Genomic DNA, 22,828 nt, shown 5'->3' on the forward strand with positions numbered 1-22,828 from the left:
GCCCTCCGAAAGGCAGCGCCCCGGGCAAAAGTCCTGCTTGCCCGTGGCAAGATCCGCTACTGGCGTCATGTGTACACGGCTTTAAAAATATTACAGTGTAGGAGATCACTAACAGGTTGAACTCGAAGGACAAATTGTGTTTTTCAACCTCAGAAACGATGTTACTATGTATGTTACACAAATAGTGTATATGTATGTATATACTATGCTCATTATTAAAAAGATAACTTACCAAGCAGATGTTGGGTTTACAATATGCTGCAACTGTCAGGGCTCCTGCAATTATGTACTGCAAAAATAAAATTCATAATGAATATCACACATACGTACATTGGGTTGCCATCATATCCCTTTAACCTGGAACACATATGAATTACACAGGTTCCGTAGCTGGCTAAATTCAAGCCTACATTACACCTGGTTTTAATCAGCCACAAAACCTGTGTAAATCATAGGTGGATTAAAGGGATATTATGGCAACCCTATGCATACATACACCATATACAGGTTGAGTATCCCATATTCACATATTTAGAAATACAGAATTTTTTGATTGAGCGTGAGATAGTGAAACCTTTGTTTTCTGATGGCTCAATGTACACAAACTTTGTTTAATGCAAAAAGTTATTAAAAATATTGGCTAAAATTACCTTCATGCTGTGTGTATAAGGTGTATATGAAACATAAATGCATTCTGTGCTTTGATTTAGGTCCCATCACCATGATATCTCATTATGGTATGCTATTATTCCAAAATACGGAAAAATCCGATATCCAAAATACTTCTGGTCCCAAGCATTTTGGATATGGGAAACTCAACCTGTAGTATATAACACATTTTCTATTTCTAACAGCCCTAGGTCTACGTAAAGTTTAAACATAGTCGGGTAGATTTACTAAACTTTCTAAAAATGAAAAGTGGTAGTGTTTCTCTGTTACAGTTTAGAAAATTATAGAATCTGGTTGGTTGCTATGGGCAACATCAGCACTTGTCTGTTTTCGAATCCTTATAGCCCCTACACATTTAACGATTTGCCACCGAGGTGCCCGACGGCCAAGAAGTTTCTTCACTCCCTGACGTCACCCGTCCCATAGCCCTGCATGCTAATATGGACGATATTGTCCAGATTGGTTGCAGGCATAAACGACCTGGCACCAACAATGAACGACCACGGGGCCGCACATTGTTCATTGTTGGTGCCTACACACTGAGCGATATGAACAATTTATCGTTCATTACTGAACGAGATTGTTCATATCGGCCGCACTGTGGGGGTCATTCCGAGTTGTTCGCTCGTTGCCAATTTTCGCAACAGAGTGATTAAGGCAAAAATGCGCTTGCGCATGGTTCGCAGTGCGCATGCGGTTAGTATTTTAACACAAAACTTAGTAGATTTACTCACGCCCGAACGACGATTTTTCATCGTTGAAGTGATCGGAGTGTGATTGACAGGAAGTGGGTGTTTCTTGGCGGAAACTGGACGTTTTCTGGGAGTGTGCGGAAAAACGCAGGCGTGTCAGGGAAAAATGTGGGAGTGTCTGGAGTGGCTGGCCGAACGCTGTGCGTGTGTGTGACGTCAAACCAGGAACGAAACTGACTGAACTGATCGCTATTTGTGAGTAAGTCTCGAGCTACTCAGAAACTGCTAAGAAATTTCTATTCGCAATTCTGCTAATCTTTCGTTCGCTATTCTGCTAAGCTAAGATACACTCCCAGAGGGCGGCGGCCTAGCGTGTGAAATGCTGCTAAAAGCAGCTAGCGAGCGAACAACTCGGAATTACCCCCTGTGTCCAGGGTTTACCGTCTTCTGCTGAGTGGGCAAGAGAGCTAAACATAAGCCTGCTACACTCACAATAATCACTGTTCCTTTTCTGTGTGTGCCCTGGAAAAGATACTTTGCAAAAAAAAAGAAATATAAAAACTGTTTTGCACCTGATTTTCAATGCTGCAGTCCAGCGAGCAGCTGAGGCGTCACAAGGGGTGTGCAGACCGCACATCACTGATGTTCGGTGAGGCAGAGCCTTTCCTGTCATACTCCAGTATACGCCAGAGTTTTGACTATATAAATGTCACTGAGAAGGATCTGGCAGTGCAGCCAGAGTCTTTAGGGCAGTCCAGCATCTCCCCTGGAAATCTTTGACACCCCCCCTGAAGTGATAAAATGGGGGCCTCTCGTGAGGCCATTCCATGGACTGATCTAAATTCTGGCTTCCCACAAGGCTATACCGCTACCTATGATGCCATGCCCCTTTTTAGATGTGCGCTCCAAAGGTGAGCAAGCGGGAGATGTTAACTGCACCAGGTGTCACAAACACCAGTGCTGCCTCTGACAGGGAGTTATCATTGCAGTAAGCTTTGAAGTTCTCCAGATTCTGAAGAGCGAGTGCTAAATAAGCGCAAGCGATCGTAAACTTCAAGGCAGTAGGAAGGAATGATCCTCACACAATTTAGTTAGGTAAGCAAACAGTTAATAAGTTTGTTTGGAGGAAGCACTTAGAATTGTGGGAGTGTTAGGGAGGAGCTAGTGGACATTTTGTTTGAAGACAGGTTATCATATTACTCTTTCTCTTTGGATTTCCCCCGAGAAGGTGTGCTATGAGTAACTCTGGTTGTTATATTGCATTTTGATCTAATTTTCTGTATTTCTCAATTTTCTATCTATTTCTCCCTTTCTCAACTTTTTTTCCAGATTTCCCTCTACTCTTTTCATTTATTCTGTCTGCCAGTTTCTAACTTAATGGCTGAGCGCCCACGCAAACAGGCGGACCCCCTCCCTGCCCGCTACCTTGGGGATGCGGCGGGGTTTCACCGGAGCCTCCTGCTTGGCGCCGCTGTCCGCCTTCCCGTTCGGCATTGGTCCCTGCTGCCTCCCCTGTGCAATCGTGTGAGGCTGCGGCCGCTGGTGCAACTTCCAATGGCTTCATGGCTGCTGCCGTCAAGGGCCCAATGCCGCGCTCTGGGTGCCGCTGTCGGACCCCAGATTCCTCTCCTGGCGCGTCCCCTGCAACCATTTCAGCTCCCTCCACTCCACGTGGTGTGCGGGTCGGGGCAACGGCAGGAATGCTTACAGGGGGCGCCTCGGTGTGGGGCTCGACACCCAGCTCCAGGGCCTTCATCTCTGGATGGGTATGCTCGGCCTCTAGCTGGTGGAGAACCTGCTATTACGGCGGCTACTGCAGCCAGCCTGGCTGCTCCCGTGCCTCTGGCTGGGGACTTGGGGGCAGTCACAGCGCTGCTCATTTCAGTGATGGGGACTTTGACTCCTCTATTAGCAGCGCAGGCATCTGGGAGTGGAACGGTAGGGCAGGGGGTTGATTTGCTGTCTGCATTGTCCCCCTGCTCACACAACTGATGGTGCTGTGCTCAGCTACAGGCTCTTCTGCCAGACCGCAACCATTAGTTGCCAGTGGATCAGCCGCACTGGCATCTTCACGTAACCAATGGCCTGGCTCTTTGCAGGTGCCTTCTTTTCCCGCTTGTGTTTCAGATCCGGTGGACATGGTGGAGAGCAATTTGGGTGATAGCAAGCAGGCTTCCTCCTCTGCTGAACCGAGCCAGGATTCGCATGTCTCTTCGTCAGGTGAGACCGATGCCGATTGGGAACTGGGTCGGTTGGTTAATGCGCCTGAGGACGCAAGTGGCATTCAAAGGCTAAACAGCGCAGGCACGGGCGTTCTCACTAGTGCAGTAAGTGTTCGCTTTGGCACAGGCATAGCAGCAGAAGCAGAAGTCCTGGAGAAGGCAGCCCCTGCGATGTTATGTGCTTCCCTTACACCTCGGTTCTGCATGGTCTCCGTCCACTGATACGTGATCGTATTAATAGTGGAAAATACGTGGATGTCTTTGCATTGACTTCCAAAACCCGCAAGGCTTTGGTGGAGGTTAAGAAAAAGAGTGGTATGGGTGAGGCAGCCTATCGGTCCTATGTTAATTGGCTCAAAGGGTTTTAGCATGGGTTTTTGCATTCCCATTAGCGGCGTGGTCCCTTTATATGCCCCTAGGAATTTGCGCTCAGCAAGGAATCTTCTCAAGTCTTAAAAGAAAAAGTGTCCAAGAAGGTGCAACTAGGTCACATGGCTGGCCCCTTTGGCTGCACGTTCTTTGCTGAATATGGTATTATCTCCCATGGGGGTGGTACCTAAGAAAACTCCCGGTAAATTTAGACTCATCCTGTCTCACCTGCATGGCATGTCAGTTAATGATGCTATCCCCGAGGCCCTATCCTCAGTTATGTATCAGTCATTTGACGACGCTTAGAAATTAGTCAGGGCAGAGGGCCCACATGCGTTGTTGTGTAAAGTTGATGTTGAGTCTGCATTTCGACTTTTGCCATTGCACCCGGATTCATTTAGTTTCCTGGGCTTTAGGCTGGATGACGGATTCTACATGGACAAAGGCCTACCGATGGGTTGCTCGGTCTCCTGCGCTTTTTTCAAAGCTTTTAGTTCATTTCTCCATTGGTGCGTCTGCGCTGGGATGGGGGAAGCAGGATTTGCCCACTATCTGCACGATTTTCTGTGTATTGGCCCTGCCAATTCGAACAGGTGTGTGTATTTGCTTTTCTCCTTGAAAGCGCTTTTTTCTGAGTTCAGGGTATCAATCGCTCCGGAAAAATGTGAGGGTCCCTGTACTTGCCTCTCCTATCTCAGCATACAAATAGATATGGATGCAGCCTGCTGCCGTTTGCCCTCTGACAAAGTTGCCAAACTGCTTGTGGGGATTGAGAGGGCGTTGGCAGGTGGCATGGTTACCTTGCGCCAGTGCCAATTCCCTTCTCTGTCTTTTCAATTTTGCTTGCAGGGTCATTCCCATGGGCTGAGTTTTTTGCAGCGGGCGACGGCTGGCATGCGTAGACCACATCATTTCATCGGTTGTCATCCGAGATTTGCAGGGATCTGCGAGTTTGGGATGCCTTTTTTACGTGATTTCAATGGAGTATCCATCTGGCTGTCAGCTCTGGTTCACAGTTCGGGTATCCAGTTGTTTACGGATGCGGCAGCTTCATGGGGGTACAGTGCGTACCTCGATGGCGCCTGGTCTGCTGCCTCGTGGCCGGATTCCTGGTTTCAGTTGGGCTTAACCTGAAACCTTCTCTTGTTGGAACTTTTTCCCATTGTTGTGGCTTTGGAGCTGTGGGGTGAGCGGGTCAGAGATCGGCACGTGGGCCTCTGGTGTGACAGTATGCTCATGGTCCAGGCGATCAGTGGTCAGAGGTCCTCTTCTCCCCCGGTTCTTCACTTGCTGGCTCATCTGGTCTTGCGCTGCTTGTGTCTTAATGTACACTTCATTGCGCGGCACGTCCCACGGGTGGATAACGGCATTGCCGACGAGCTTTCCAGGTGACAGTGGGATAGGTTTCGCACATTGCCTCCCGCAGCGGCTCTCCTAGGTGACGTTTGCCCCTCTCATTGTTGGTATGTTATATGGCAAGGATAACTGCTTTGGCAAGCCAGTCTGTGGCTCCAGCCATGCTGGAGAAATATCGTGCAGCATCCACTCGGTGGGAGACATTTATTGCGCGCCGGCTGACCAAAGGTATGCCTTCTTTTACTTTACTGTTAGACTTTATCGGGCAATTGTATGTAGCTGGGAAGTCGCGTGCTGTTGTTGAACAGATGCTTACAGGAATTTCCTTTTTTCTGCGTTTGCATGGTAAGCATGATTTCACTACAAGCTTTTTAGTGAGATGTGTCCTACAGGGCTGGGCGCGTGCTGCTCCATGGTCTGGGGGTCGCAGGTGGCCGATATCGGTTGCCATGCTGGATAGTTTAATGGAGGTATTACCGTCCGTCTGCGTATCTCACCATGAAGTGTTGCTTTTCCGGCTCGCCTTTGCGATGGCTTTTCATGGAGCCTTTCCGATTGGCGAGTTGGTGCCACCTTCCAAGTCGGAGGGCTCGCCTTTGCTTAAGTCCCAGGTGTTGCTGGCGGACACGTTATTATGAAAACTGAGATGATCTAAGACAGATCACCTGGGGCGCGGGCGTTGGGTAGCCTTACCTGCCTGCCTTACCACCAGCGAATGTCCGGTAACGTTGGCCCATGCGTATGATAGCTTGAGGCATTGTGGTGGAGGAGAGTGGCTCATGCACCTCAATGGGTCCCCATTGACGGTTTACCAATTCTGGTGGGTATATTAGGAAGTGCCTCCTTGTGTTGGGATTGTCGCCATCAAGGTATGGCATCAGGTGCGTTTCTACAGAGGAGGGGGCCCGTGTGCACCTTCGGGTGGGCCCCCTCCTCTGCACAGCGCTGTAGACTCCGGCATTGTGCCGGAGTCTACTGCGCATGTGCAGGTCTCCAAAAACATGGTGCCTGCGATTAACTGGAGACCAATTTGGCTACTGCGCATGCGCGGTGACCATTTTGGCTGTGATTTCTGGTGCGATCACAGCTCCCGGCGCTGTACTCCAGAAAGGTAAGTATTAAAATGGGTGCAATGGGTGCAGTGTTGGCCCACCCTGGACCCAGGGGCCCGTGTGCACCACACCCATTGCACCCATTATGGAAACGCCAATGTATGGCATGCAATCCTTTTGTATTTTGGCAGCGACAACAGCAGCATCATTGGGTTTTTCGGATACCAAGATTAAATCACTTTGTCGCTGGAAATCCAATGCCTATAAACGTTATGTCAGATGACAATAATAATAATAATAATAATACCGTAATTATTATTATTATTATTATTATTTTATTTATATAGCACTCTTTCTCCAATAGGACTCAAGACACTTAACAGATACATAGCATAATATAGTACAGAAAATAATGAAGTACAGAACAGCTTTTCATAAAATACAGAAGCATGAAGATAGTAAAGGGACATTATGGAAATGCTTGATTAAACAGGAAAGTCTTGATTCTACTTTTGAAGGATTCTATAGTTGGGGACTCTCGCACTGTGCGGGGAAGTGAGTTCCATAGAGTCGGAGCCGCATGACTAAAAGCTCGACCCCCAGATGAATTACGGAGATTCTACTTACTGCTAAAAGTTCTTAATCTATAGATCGCAGTAATCGAGTGGGGCAGTATGGAGTCAGAAGCTGCTTCAGGTACCTTGGGCCTTGGTCATGTAGTGCTTTGAAACTCAGTAAGCCAATCTTGAAGATGATTTGCCATCTTACAGGCAGCCAGTGAAGGCAGTAGATGATGGGTGTTATGTGGCTAGAACGGGGATGGTCGGTTAACAGCCTGGCTGCTGTGTTTTGCACCAGCTGTAAGCGTTGCAATTCTTTTGCTGGGAGACCAAGGTAGAGGGCATTACAGTAGTCTAATTGAGATGATACAAATGCATGTATGACTTTTGGCAGATCATCTGAGGGAATTTAGTGCTTGATTCTGGCTATGTTCCTCAGGTGAAAGAATGAGGATTTGATTGTGGCTGATATCTGATATTTAAGTGTCAAGCCACCATCCAGGACAACGCCAAGATCCCGCACACGATCAGTGGTTGGTAATTCTGAATCCCCGAGTGTAAATCCAGTTGGTTGGCTAAGCTGCAGTCTCGTCCTTTGATGTTGCGGTCCTATCATAAGGACGTCTGTTTTATCCGGGTTCAGTCGCAGCCAACTGGTGCTCATCCACTCCTGGAGCTCAGTTAGTCAGCCATTTAGGGTTGCTATTGGGTTATCAGTGCCCGGAGCAAAGGATAAGTACAGTTTTGTATCATCAGCCTGATTATTTCACCCAGCGGGAGCATGTATACTGCAAAAAGCATGGGTGATTGTATAGAAGCTTGTGGAACACCACATGGTAATGGTACTGATGATGATGATATTTTATCCTGTTTCTGGCCAGCCTTTCTGGTTTGGCTAATTTTTGAGAATTTGTTTTTCACTTGTTTGCTTTGTTTCTATTTTCAGTTTTCTCGGGTAGGTGTGTGGGGGGGCGGGCCGACGAGGCGGTGTTGGGTGCCTGAGCTTTGACCGCATGGAATTTTCTGTTGTGATCTGCGAGGGTAGCCTCAGCTCTGTCTAGTTTCCCCGTCTTTTCGTTTTTTCTCGACTGGACTCAACCTGTAGTCTTTTTTGGCAAATTCATCACCGTTTGTACGGTGAGGGTCCTGTTGGATTTTGCCCTGCTTTTCTCCTGAGAACCCAGGGGATGTTATTGGCTCACGCTCCCTGTGTCAGGTTTTGCAGGTTTTCACTACGGAACAGGTCAATTCCCCTTCCCTCCCCTCCCCCGGCCCATCCCTTCCGTACCTGTTAGGTTCGTTGGTTGCATTTTAATTCCATTATTAACCAATTGTGTTAGTTTATTTTCAGGGTGGCACTAGACATGCACCCTATATGGATCTTGGGCCACTCATTTGTTTATTGGGTGTCTAGATTAATTCTGTCCTGGGACTCAGCTTCTTTTCCTGTTTTGCAATGGGTTAGATCAGGCTTTTTCAACCCGTGCCGTGACCAGTTGCAAGGTGTGCCGCGGAGCTAGAGCAACTTCCTGCACCTTCAGAGTGAACTGTTGGGCCGGGCTCTTCTTAGAGGATCAGTCATGCTCCGGCCGTGACCTACTGTATGCCTTGAAGACACGGAGGTATGATATCACAGATCCCGGCCGCCACGTCTACCACCCAGCCAGCCCGCCCACCCGCCTGCATACACATCTTCCAGTTCCTGCCTGCATCCACAGCTTTCCTTGCCCACCCACATCCACAACTGCCCGACCGCCCGCTGCTGCTCAGTATTCGCAGCACTCCACTATGAACAACCCCCGCCACTGAGGGACAGGGAGGAGGACAGCTGACCGGTAGGGGCTAATATTTATTATTTTATTTATCCTGTGGGGAACAATAGGATTTTAATAGGATTTATGTGGGGAGAATAAGGATTTATATTGATTTATGGGGGGAACAATGTGAATAATTAATGTGGGGAGCAACATGATTTTTGTGGGGAGCAATAGGATTTATGTAGGGAGCAACATGATTTATGTGGGGAGCAACTGTGTAGGCCAATGTATGTGTGATTTTTTTTTTTACTGTGAGGGCCAATGTGTGTTTTTAGTTTTTTTCTGTGGGGAACTGATGGTATGCCTTGGGAATTTTAAAATACTGTTCGGTCTGCCTAAAGTAAAAAAAGTTTGAAAATCACAGGGTTAGATGGTTAGGAAATATGGGGATGAGATGGGAACACCTGTTGCCTGCTTTGACCTTGTATGTTCAATCACATGGCCCCCCAGGAGTATTGGCTCTTTAATTAGGCGGTAATGACATAGGCTCTCTGCCCTCCCTTGAGCTGCGACATCGGATGGTGCGTGGTTTGGAGCAGGTTATGTTTTGGTGGCCTTGGTGTCGGATCATTTGGTACTCTTATCCCACGTAAGGTTTGGCGTAATCTGCTGCCTAGTGTTGTGTTGGACAAGTCCTGCCGCAAGGTTAATGCTTTTGTTGGCAGGAGAGTTTTGGGTCTCGGTGGTGCAGTAGTCTCCCACCCACTTATTCGTTTTTGGGACGCCCATTTATTTAGACCTGATGGCATCCATTTGACTGATGAGGGTGTTTTTTGATAGCTTGGTTTCAGTTGGTTTAGTGCTTAGTTTCAGGTAGTGTAGTGGTAGTAAGTTTTGGAGTATGGTGGTGGCACCGGCTCCTGCCGAGCCAGTGTGTGGCAGGAAAGAACAGCAGTACAGTGGCTATTGCGCTGCTGTTTGGAGGTGCGCTCTTTGCCCAATACATCGTATACTCTGGCCTTCCTTACCGGGGGTCATTGGGCTTGGATGTCTGGCCTGCTCTATTATGGTGTATTGGGAAGAGAGTTGGAGCCTCAGCGTTTATTGGCATAGCCTATGAGATGAATAAAGTCATGTCGTGGACATGTGTAGCGGCAATAAGACGTAATGTCACTGATGATCTGGCCGTTCTTTCTTATGGCACCATACCTAGTTTAAGTATTATAAATAAATAACGGTTGACGATTTTAATGGCATTTCAGTGGTCTGTGTCGTTATTTCTAGATAAGATAAGTTTAGTTAAAATTTAGTAGGTTAAGTATTGTGTGATGATATCATTCGATCCAACATCTGCCGATAGAAAGTTTATACATACAAGTAACAGTGGTTAGAAGGGAATGGTTTTGAGGCTTTGACTGAGTTGGTAGTAAAATGGGTGTAAATAATAGATTTAAATAAATGTGCAGTGATTTTGGAATCTTTTCATCATTGGATGTTCCTTTATAAGTGGGTATCCAACTCGTCCTGAATTGCCACGGTGGATTCTTAACTGTTGGAGCAATTCTGTATTGTTTTTTTACATGGACGCTGCAGGTGACATACTGTGATGTTACTTCTATTCAAAAACCTCAGGAAAAGGAGATGGAATTTGAAATAAACCCAAGCTAAATGCCAATCACCCACTGAGAAATCTGCAGGCATATAATGTATGTTTTATCTTCAACCACTTTCTAAGTATTGAAGAAAATTAATATCTGCAATAAAAACACAATTCCTAGCTGTGGTAAGCAAAATACGAAGGAAATATATGATGCACAGAGATATTACACAGCAATGGTTTCAGTACTTACAAACACTGACCCCCAGAAAACGATACCACTGACTGTAGAAACAGCAAAAAAGGTGCATATCTGCCCAATACCCAGAGCAATCTGCAAGACGGCAGCGACAATCAGCACAATCTGTGGGGGAAAGGAATCAAGAGTTACCGTAGTTTAAGAAACAATGAAACAAACAATAAAAGGAAAAAAAAAGAAAATATCAAAAACAAACATGCAACCTATCTACTGTATGCATATGTAACACATACTGGTTCTGATTCGGAGTTGGGCATATCTTCTATTATGGACGCAAATATTTAGCATTATTTTCTAACAGTTACTCATTTTGGAGAAAACAGTAATAAAACAAGATCAAACAGACAGGCATAGAGGTAGGAAGGCCTTGCTTACACACTTACAATCTACAGGGGAAGAGGCATTCCTACATATGTATTTACGATTGCACAATGGTCTTTCTAGATTACAGAGGATGTTGGTGAGCTGTATGATCCAGTCACAGGAATGAAAGTAAAGAAAGAGAATATATGTAAAGTTACTGTATGTGTGTATTATACAGTGTGGATGTTATTGGCTATGATAGTTTATGGAGATTATATGTGTGGCTCCGGAATTTGATAAGCTTGAAGGTTTGGAGACTAGAGGAGAGTCTTATTGTTCGTGGGAGGATATTTCACAGAGTGGGTGCAGCCCGAAAAAAGGGCCTAATTCAGACCTGATCACTCCTCTGCGAATTTGCAGAGGTTTGCGATCAGATAGTTGCTGCCCAGGCAGAGTGAAAATCCGCCCCGTGCAAGTCTGCATATGCCTTGTGAAAATCTCTGTGAACGGCAGTCAGCTTCAAATCCATTCACAACTCACTCAGCATCGAATGATTTTTCCAGTGTGTGCGTAGCCCAAGACCTACTCTTACAGTGCGATAGAAACAGGTTGTTCAGGGGGGCGTGGTTTGGCTGCCATTGGGGATGGACGTGAATATTTTACCCAGCTTGCTATATCTTTTTCAAGCTCTCCCAATAATGGTTTCCTCACATGTCTTTCTAAATTTGCAGAGAAAATTCTCTTGTTTCCTGTAGTCTGATAAACGACCCTGGGTGCGTTTCAAGACTCTATACAAAGGCACCAAGGAACGTGGCTAAGGCGTACCGAACATTAAACTGTTTTTTTACGCAGCTCATCTCTCCCAAGCTGTACTGTGGCACTCAAATATTTCCTTGCGTAGATGGGTGCAGTTAGAATCAACAGTAGCTCATATGTTCTCAGTATCCTCTCTACTGGCCCTTAGGCTGGTCTACCTTCCCTTCCATTGCCTTCACTGTTTCATTATGGGATAGATTAACTAGGACCTTTGGATTAGTTTTCAACAATATATCGCCTCCTCCTTAATTACAACCTCCCCTCATTTGCCCAACATGAGATCTCTTGGGAAACTGATCTCCAAGAACAAATGAGGCAGAATTTGGTTTCCTCTACTACCTCAATTAGACATAGAGAGAATTTGTTTAAAATTTGTGTTCGCTGGTACTTGGTCCCGACCCGATTACATTGTGCATTTCCCAATACCTCAGATCTTTGTTGGAGGGGATGTGGATTGAAGGACATCCTGCTCCATATCTTTTGGGACTGTCCCAAACTAGTCCCGCTATGGAAGGCTGTTTGAAGATTGATCTTGCGAGTTACTGAGGTCATTATACCCTTCTCCCCTTCTTTCTTTCTATTCCCACAGAACATTTCTGGGATGGCCAGATCTACTCAGAAACTTGTATGGCATATCCTTAACACAGCAAAATGTAAAATTGCTCGCCACTGGAAATCCTACACTGTTCCATCCATGGCAGCCCTTACCACCGCTATTTGGGACACATATCATATGGAATTCCTGTCCAGTGTAGTTGAATGTAAAGCATCACCCTTCACGGAATCATGGGCCCCCTGGTTGAATTATCATAGAGCTCCTCCCACTCTGACATATGGCTTTTAGAACAATTTGATATTTTTGGAATCACGTAGCTCTTATCTAATATATATTCGCTTTCATTCCATGTGCCATGTGATATATGCCCTGACAGCGTTAGTTGTGCTATTTTTTGTGCATTTATGGTTTGCTGTCTTTACCGCCTGTCTGTATACTTCTTGTCACGCTGTATGAAGCTGCACTACCCTGTTTTCCTTGTACCCTTTTTTCCTTCTGTCTAGCCCTCCCCCCTCCAATTGTTTACTCTTTGTGATCTGCTAAAATTCTTCAATAAACAGTCTTTAAAAAAAGAAACAGGTCGTTTGGGGCCGGAGATGATGTTCCACACCCTCCCTGAAAACACTTGGGAACGTCTGCGTTTTCCTGACACTCACAGAAAATGGCCAGTTACCACCCCCAAACATCCTCTTCCTGACAATCACCTTGGTAATGCTTAGCAATCAAACAAATCACTGGATTCTTCCACAATTTGGCCTCGCGCATGCACACTACGCTTGTACAATCAATCAATAATTGGCGGTATTGCAAATTTTCGAACAACAGTGATCAGGTCTGAATTAGGCCCAAAGTCCGGTAAATATGAATGGGCGTGAGTAATGTTTCTGGGTGAGAGACGCAGATCTTGTGCAGACGTAGAGGACTGGTTGGAAGATGTTTTGAGATAAGCAAGATGTACTGATATAGCCAAGCTCAGCTTGACTGTGACTAGGTGCACTCGTAATGCATTTGTCACAAGGCGTCTATGGTTATACATGTTTGTGCATATAATCGCACCCCATCGGCTTTCTATGGTGTGATCACGGGTGCGACTAGTCACAGCCCACTGCACCAAGTCGCACCTGTGATGCACATGTCGGTGCAGACGCATCATGGGATGGATGAACGCTGCTACATCTGTATGCTGGTGCAGTTTGTTTAATAGCATTGTGTGTAAGTAAAAGTATTTTAAATTGAATTTGGTAGACTACTGGTAGCTAGGGATGAGCAGGTTCGGTTCTCTGAGAACCAAACCCACCCCGAACTTTGAGATCCAAGTCTGACACGGAACCGAAAATGAGGCAAAACGTCATCATCCCGCTGTCGGGTCTCACGGGTTTTGGATTCTATAAGAGCCGCGTGTCGCCGCCATTATATTTCCGGACTTGGAGAGTACACAGTAAGAACGTGTTCCTTACTGTTCCTTCTATGCTGTAATCGGATAGGCAGGTTAGGGAAGGGGGGCAGGAGAGATCAGAGGGGTTGTTTTGCATGAGGCAGGAGAGTTGAGCTTGCTCCTACTGTAACTTTGTGTGTAGGTGTGCTGTGTTAGTTCTCTGCATAGTGCACTGCATATACTGTAGCATACTGTGGCTGTGTATAGGACCAGGTGTTCTCTGTCTATAAGGGGATGTGTGACTGTGTTTACAGTCATGTGTCACACTACTAGTACTGCTGAAGACTACTGCTATATTTCCTCTGTGTGTGATTCAGAGAAATAAATATATTTCTATTGGTGTGTCACTCAGTGACTACTAGTACTACCGTACACTACTGCTATATATCCTCTATGTGTGATCCAGAGAAATATATTTCTATTGGTGCGTCACTCAGTGACTACTATTACTGCCGTACACTACTGCTATATATCCTCTATGTGTGATCCAGAGAAATATATTTCTATTGGTGCGTCACTCAGTGACTACTATTACTGCCGTACACTACTGCTATATAGCCTCTGTGTGTGATCCAGAGAAATATATTTCTATTGGTGCGTCACTCAGTGACTACTAGTAATGCCTTACAATACTGCTATATATCCTCTGTGTGTGATCCAGAGAAATATATTTCTATTGGTGCGTCACTCAGTGACTACTAGTATTGCCTAACACTACTGCTATATATCCTCTGTGTGTGATCCAGAGAAATAAATATATTTCTATTGGTGCGACACTCAATTACTACTAGTACTTCTGTACACTACTGCTATATATCCTCTGTGTGATATCCAGAGAAATAAATATATTTCTATTGGTGCGTCACTCAGTGACTACTAGTACTGCCTGGTGCACACCCCTACTGGTAACCAATGGAGGGGCTGACAGAGCAGAGTGGGAAACAATGAATGTTTAGCGAGGAAAATCAGGCTTACAGTTGCTTTGAAGAGGGATTGTAGTGGTTAGAGTCTGCTATGGGAAAACAGCAAATCATGCCATACAGCACAGTGCATGTGCACAAGTAAGGCTATGTTATGTTGCATGCCTAGAATTGAGTCTAAGTCGGATCTTGTGAGAGTGTCAGGGGAGTGTCATAGGAGTGTCAGGGGAGTGTCGTGGGAGTGTTTTACGGAGTGTCAGGGGAGTGTCAGGAGTGCCATGGGAGTGTAGGGAAATGTCTTGGGTGTGTTCTGGGAGTGTAGTGGGAGTTTGTAGGAGTGCCAAGTGTCTTCCTATTGGAAGTTCAACCTGTCAGTCACAGACACTACAGGCAGTCCCATTGGTGGGAGTTTCCTCCCTCTGGGACTGTCTTACAGGGCTATGATTAGCAGAGCATGCTTCCTGTGAGAAGCCACTCCCTGTCTTATCGTCAGTCCTAGCTGGCTTCTATGAGCTGCAGTTGATGCAGTCCATAGAAGCTGGTGCTTTCCGCAATCACAGTCCTGTTGCTGCACGATTCATTCACAGGTCCTAGGACCTGTCAGCTCCAGTGTGCAGGTGCCAGTACCTGGGCAGCAGCTGGGTATAGTGTCTCCTCTCATCTTCCAGACCAGGAAGCACGGCCAGTGGAAGCCCCCTCCTCCACACAGGTAGGAGCTGACATTGATCCAATGTTTTTTTCTTGTAAGGATGATGCAGTCCCCCAGTAATAATCATTTATTCAGTGTAAAAGTCCCTAGCTGAGATTGGTTCCACACAAAGAAAGACTTGATGGGTAGAGCCGCAGAGTGCAATGTTGGGCACATACCTCTTGCTAACAATTTCACCGTATCATATGGGGTTTTTAAATTTCATTCTACAAGTGGCTGCACCAACAGCACTCCAGCATCCGTCCAGGTAAAATACTTTACCAACTTTAATTTATAAAAAAATTTCAGTTAATCTTGTATCGACTGTCAAAGTTCAGGAGAAATTTTTCACACTGTCATGGGCTGTACTTACTATCTTTTATGAATTACAGTAACACCCAATGCCTTTGTTTAGGTCAACACATTGGGGTAAATTTATCAAAGTTTAGAGTGATATGTAATGGCGAGAGATTAAGTACTAACCAATCAGCTTCTGTCATTTTACAGTGTGTGTTTGAGCAATGACAGAAGCTTCTTGGTTGGTACTTTCTCTCTCTACAAGCTTTGATAAATCCCCCCATTGTTTTGGATGTATGCACATGTTACTGTATATGTGTCATTTTAATATTGCCATCACTGTTCTCAACTGTGTTTATAATGCATGGAGATGTCTTCAGTGTTCGGCTGTTGATAGAGATAAATTAAAAAGAAAGTGCAATAGCTAGGGGGTGTGTCAATCCAAACACTTATATAAGAAGATTCTGTGTCCTCCTTCATGTTGGAAACAGCATATAAAAGTTTGCAGCATGCATTTGATCATTCTTAACACCAAAATAAATAATCCCGCACTAGTAGTAATCTTACAATGTGTATATATAAAGGTCTCATACTATACATATCAATTTATGGCATCTCACCATACATTGTAATACAATATTAGTTGAGGTCAGTGCTGAAAGTAGGGTGGTACGGAGTACCATTAAGAAATATGGTGGTGATACACAGTACCACCAGCCAACTGCCGGCACCGCAGGGCACAGGGTCTCTGTCCGCAATGAGCATGCAACCCCTGGCAACGAGCAAGAAACCCCTGACAATGAACATGTAACACCTGGCAACGAGCAAGAAACCCCTGGCAATAAGCATGTAGAGTGGTAAGTCCTACAAGAGGCATAATGTGTGTAAGCGGCACTGCAGGGGGCATTATGTGTGTAAGTGATGCTAGTGGGGTATTATGCGTGTAAGCAGGACAGCAGGGGCATTGTGTGTGAATGCAGCACTACCGGGGGGCATTATGCGTGTAAGCAGCACTGCAGGGAGCATTATACGTGTAAGCGGCACTACAGGGGGTGTTATGCATGTAAGCAACACTAAAATACCATGGGGGCGAAAAAATTTATAATTATGCCATTGCATGTATAGCGTTAGCCAGAAGTACCAGGAACGCTGGCGCCACCAGGAGAAGATGAAGAAAGCTGCATCTTTTGCCATGAAACCCCTGGCAGCAAGTGAATACAAGCCTTACTGTGGGGCATAATTTGTAAGGGGCATTTTTGTGTGTGGGACATAAACTGGTGTCAGTGGCATAACTGTGTGTGGTATAATATATAAATAGGCATTACAATGTGTAGTATAATATGTAACAGACATTATGGTTTGACATAATGTGTAATGGGCATAATGGTGTCTGGCATAATGTGTAATGGGCATTATGGTATGTGGCATAATGTGGAATAAGCATTATGGTGTGTGGCATAATGTGTAATGGGCATTATAGTGTTTGGCATAATGTGTGAGGGGAATTACGGTGTATGGCATAATGTGGTCACGCCCCTATTGTCATGTAGCCACCCCCCTAGTTTTATGTGACCACACCCCCTCATGACATGTGACCACACCCATTTTTACTGTCAGTACCACTAAGAAAAAAATTCTACTTGCAGCACTGGTTGAGGTGCTACCCACTACTCTACTAAGACCAAAACACCAACACAAGACAAAAGAGAGTAGTTGTCTGGGTGTACTGAAGATGTATATGTAATGAATATATTAAAATCTAAAATGTTTATTGATATGTATCAAAATGATATAAAAATATCAGCTCTATATGAAATATATTAAAATAAAGGCTGATAAAGAAACTGAAAGCTGTTTTAAAATATTCCTAAATCTACCGAGGGTGCTGTCTTCTAATTATTGTTCAGCCACTAATGAAGTCATAATAGCCCTTATGTAAATGCTAATTGTCACCTCTTTCAGTGTTATGGATTTTGTAAATTATGTGTCACCATCTTTTTCTAAATGTGAGTGGTTAAATAAAGTATTCTTTGTCAAAATGATGTCTGTCTATTTCTATCTCACTCTCAAAGAAATATATTACATCACTGCTAGTGTTCATAGCAACATTGTTGCAAAAATATATACACTGTTAAATGTATGTGAGTTTTAGCTCAGCTATTTTCATAAACACTGGTAAATGTACTAAGGTGGGAGGTGTTTAGAACTGGTGATATTTCAAATAGTAACCAATCAGATTCTATATATTGTCTTCTAGAAGCAGCTAGATAAATGTTAAGTAGAATCCGATTGGTTGCTGTCACGACGCTGCCGGCCAATTCTACAAATACGCCAATTTGATAATTGCCACATGCGATGTGGGGGTCACTTTTGACACACGGGATTAATCAAACATGGTACACTGCCACCAGCTGAAGTAACAGTATTATATTTGAAGGCAAACTTCGGTCCTTACCTTCATACACAATTATTAATATTTAGAGAAATCGGTAACATGCCACACGGGGCTTTGGTTCATAAGAAACACAGAAAATCAGAACTAGAATTTTTTAAGTTTAATTCCAAGAATACTTCAAAGCTTTAGTTACAAAAATTGTTACAAAGATTATTAAGAATATTTAAAAAATACACACATTTTATGGCACTATCTCTTACAAATGAAAAGAAATAAAAACACAGAAAACCTAACTCACTTACTCAAACGAACTTAGGTGGTTCTGTTGGGGGGGAAATTCACAGAATATGCAATGGTCATCTCCAGCATGTAACTGCTGTGTTCCCCAAGAGATGCAACCTCAGTCCCAGTGAGAGGGACAGATATAGCCCTCAGCTGCAGCAGCCCCCACCATTGGGATTTTTTAACCACTTCCCTGCTGGACACTAAACATACACCACTTTTACATTCTGTAGGTGCCTGGCAACAGGCAGGAGAGGGGGTTTAGCCCAGGGCACAGGAATCTCTTTCAAAGAGAGTGGGGTCTGTGAGGATCTGTACCTTTTCACCCTTGAATTGTTTTATGATTAGCCAGGAAGTTTAGTGTCTTAGTCATATAAACATGTTGAATTCCTTTATTCCTTAATTCATCAAATGTGATTGATCCGGACATCTCTCCCTTATCAGGATTTATAAGCTCTGGTCTGGTCATCGGCACATGGAGCATTGCTTTCATCCCTAACTTTAGGGCCTGTAGATAAGAGTTGATTTCAGGAAGAAAGAATCTGCTCGCTCTCTGCCTATATGTTAAGCCATATGAGTGGGTTATTATCTGTTGTTATTATTGTGAAGTCTCATCCATACAGAGACGGCTGTAGCTTTTGAAGAGACCACACAATTGCCAAACATTCCTTTTCAATGGTTGCGTAGGCAACTTCACGGGGAAGTAATTTTTTACTTAGGAAAATTATAAGATGTTCTTCCCCTTGCTCATTGACCAAGCTGAGCACAACGCCTAGCCCATAATTAGAGGCATCCATTTGTACAATGAACCTCTTTCTGAAATATGGGGTCTGCATCACAGGTGACATAGCTAAGGCAGATTTCAGTGATAGAAAGGCCTTCTCACAGTCCTCTGTCCAATTGACCACTTGAGGCAATTTCTTTTTGGTCAAAGCTGTCAGGGCAAATATGTGTTTTGTGATAGGAACACTCTCCTTTGTACACTGTGCTCCCTGTGTTGCTATCTCTGCTGTTATTGTATGTGATATAGCTGCGTCTCTGCTATGACCTTTATAACTGTGCCCCATCTCTATAAGACTGGGGTAGATCACCTCCATACACAAATCCTGTGAAGTACAGTAACACTGTATACCTCTACTCCCCTGTTACCTACACCCGGAGAAAGAGTACCATCAGATACCATATTTTTAAAATTATGGTCATCATTCAGGGTTGCCAACGCAAGTGGTGGGGATTTCATTTGTGCAAGCTGAGACTCTGACACAGCCAGAACTGATGCATGGTCATTAACCCCTGCAGCACAAGGCAACATCTGACCATCTGCAGTGTCTGACATCCCATAAGTTCTACATCCCCCATCAGGATCATGTTGGGGACACAACGTTTTCAGCATAGGGTCAGACATTATAACTTGGGGACCAGGCCCCTCTGTTCCTATTTTTACACCTGCGATCTCCAAATAATCAAGGGAAGATTCTGACCCAGGACTAACTGTACCAGGCCCCACAGTACCCCTGGTAACCAGCCTAATGGGCTCTGCTAATGGGAGGTAGAGGGATGGAAAGGGTGGGACCTTTCCTAACAGCCTGGGTAAGTGCTTGCTGTCCCTCAGTATCCACAATGATTGGTATCTCTGTGTCACCTCTCACCCTGTAGACATTATTGAAGAGTGTAACATATTCCTTTCCTGGTTCATCCTCAGGTAAAGGTTGATAGGCCCTCCCCCTCAGAGATTCTACAGCATCTGAATGTGGATCTCTCTGAAGGGCTCCACCCCTCCCTGGCTGCTCTCTGCCAGGGCAGAGGGGGGTTTGCATGGCATGACTTGCATCACACTCCTTTCCAAATCTTTTGTTCATATTACCCCCTGGAACTTGTAAATGGGGATTATCACCCTCCATCTTATCCACAGGTATCTCATCCTGATTAAACACAACTTCACACTTTTTGCATGGCTCTGGCTGAGCAGCTTGTAGTTTCTAGCAAAAGGGAGAGAGAGAAGGCTCTTGTGTGGGTGCACTCTTTAGAAATATAGAAAAATTCTTATGATACAGTATATGAGAAGAAATATTATAAAACATAATTTTTAATGTTTAAAGTTTAAAAACGTAATTACCCATAGAAGTGATCCATGTGAAATAAAGATATTACAGATAAAGAATTAAAATGTTCTGGTCTGTTTTTTCACAATAAGTGTTTGAAAGGGTTGTAGACACTTGATAGTATTACCCCCATTTCCCTTGACCAGTACAGAATGTCTGTATTAATGGGACCGCGGAGTGGTCATAGCGATAATGATAGGTAAGTCCCAAAAGGGCTGCTTACAATCGGAAATTACTGGTCACCAACATTCAAAAAACCTGACTTTGTAACATATGCCAAAATTATTGGTCGTAAGCCTTGCGTAGAAAGAAAAATAAGAATTTACTTACCGATAATTCTATTTCTCGGAGTCCGTAGTGGATGCTGGGGTTCCTGAAAGGACCATGGGGAATAGCGGCTCCGCAGGAGACAGGGCACAAAAGTAAAGCTTTCCGATCAGGTGGTGTGCACTGGCTCCTCCCCCTATGACCCTCCTCCAAGCCAGTTAGGTACTGTGCCCGGACGAGCGTACACAATAAGGGAGGAATTTTGAATCCCGGGTAAGACTCATACCAGCCACACCAATCACACCGTACAACTTGTGATCTAAACCCAGTTAACAGTATGATAACAGCGGAGCCTCTGAAAAGATGGCTCACAACAATAATAACCCGATTTTTGTAACTATGTACAAGTATTGCAGATAATCCGCACTTGGGATGGGCGCCCAGCATCCACTACGGACTCCGAGAAATAGAATTATCGGTAAGTAAATTCTTATTTTCTCTATCGTCCTAGTGGATGCTGGGGTTCCTGAAAGGACCATGGGGATTATACCAAAGCTCCCAAACGGGCGGGAGAGTGCGGATGACTCTGCAGCACCGAATGAGAGAACTCCAGGTCCTCCTTAGCCAGGGTATCAAATTTGTAGAATTTAGCAAACGTGTTTGCCCCTGACCAAGTAGCTGCTCGGCAAAGTTGTAAAGCCGAGACCCCTCGGGCAGCCGCCCAAGATGAGCCCACCTTCCTTGTGGAATGGGCATTTACATATTTTGGCTGTGGCAGGCCTGCCACAGAATGTGCAAGCTGAATTGTATTACACATCCAACTAGCAATAGTCTGCTTAGAAGCAAGAGCACCCAGTTTGTTGGGTGCATACAGGATAACAGCAAGTCAGTTTTCCTGACTCCAGCCGTCCTGGAACATATTTTCAGGGCCCTGACAACATCTAGCAACTTGGAGTCCTCCAAGTCCCTAGTAGGTGCAAGGCACCACAATAAGCTGGTTCAGGTGAAACACTGACACCACCTTAGGGAGAGAACTGGGGACGCGTCCGCAGCTCTGCCCTGTCCGAATGGACAAACAGATATGGGCTTTTTTGAGAAAAAACCACCAATTTGACACTCGCCTGGTCCAGGCCAGGGCCAAGAGCATGGTCACTTTTCATGTGAGATGCTTCAAATCCACAGATTTGACTGGTTTTAAACCAATGTGATTTGAGGAATCCCAGAACTACGTTGAGATCCCACAGTGCCACTGGAGGCACAAAAGGGGGTTGTATATGCAATACTCCCTTGACAAACTTCTGGACTTCAGGAACTGAAGCCAATTCTTTCTGGAAGAAAATCGACAGGGCCGAAATTTGAACCTTAATGGACCCCAATTTGAGGCCCATAGACACTCCTGTTTGCAGGAAATGCAGGAAACGACCGAGTTGAAATTTCTTTGTGGGGCCTTCCTGGCCTCACACCACGCAACATATTTTCGCCACATGTGGTGATAATGTTGTGCGGTCACCTCCTTTCTGGCTTTGACCAGGGTAGGAATGACCTCTTCCGGAATGCCTTTTTCCCTTAGGATCCGGCTTTCCACCGCCATGCCGACAAACGCAGCTGCGGTAAGTCTTGGAACAGACATGGTACTTGCTGAAGCAAGTCCCTTCTTAGCAGCAGATGCCATAAGACCTCTGTAAGCATCTCTTGAAGTTCCGGGTACCAAGTCCTTCTTGGCCAATCCGGAGCCATGAGTATAGTTCTTACTCCTCTACGTCTTATAATTCTCAGCACCTTAGGTATGAGAAGCAGAGGAGGGAACACATACACCGACTGGTACACCCACGGTGTTACCAGAACGTCCACAGCTATTGCCTGAGGGTCTCTTGACCTGGCGCAATACCTGTCCCGTTTTTTGTTCAGACGGGACGCCATCATGTCCACCTTTGGTATTTCCCAACGGTTTACAATCATGTGGAAAAAACTTCCCGATGAAGTTTCCACTCTCCCGGGTGGAGGTCGTGCCTGCTGAGGAAGTCTGCTTCCCAGTTTCCATTCCCGGGATGAAACACTGCTGACAGTGCTATCACATGATTTTCCGCCCAGCGAAAAGTCCTTGCAGTTTTTGCCATTGCCCTCCTGCTTCTTGTGTCGCCCTGTCTGTTTACGTGGGCGACTGCCGTGATGTTTTTCCCACCGGATCAATACCGGCTGACCTTGAAGCAGAGGTCTTGCTAAGCTTAGAGCAT

At 45.1% G+C, this 22,828-nt stretch overlaps 1 protein-coding gene across 1 annotated transcript in view; it reads right to left on the minus strand.

Annotated features, from left to right (window-relative positions):
• LOC135057523 (membrane-spanning 4-domains subfamily A member 4A-like) overlaps window positions 1-22,828 on the minus strand; it is a 92,746-nt gene that overhangs the window by 51,805 nt on the left and 18,113 nt on the right. Inside the window, exons 2-3 of the mRNA XM_063963378.1 lie at window positions 10,528-10,638; window positions 233-289 (exon numbers count right to left, since the gene is read on the minus strand). Of these exons, the coding sequence (XP_063819448.1) occupies window positions 233-289; window positions 10,528-10,638 (168 nt within the window). The remainder of the gene's footprint in view (window positions 1-232; window positions 290-10,527; window positions 10,639-22,828) is intronic.

Source organism: Pseudophryne corroboree, chromosome 3 (genome assembly GCF_028390025.1).
Source record: "Pseudophryne corroboree isolate aPseCor3 chromosome 3, aPseCor3.hap2, whole genome shotgun sequence".
Classification (NCBI taxonomy): domain Eukaryota; kingdom Metazoa; phylum Chordata; class Amphibia; order Anura; family Myobatrachidae; genus Pseudophryne; species Pseudophryne corroboree.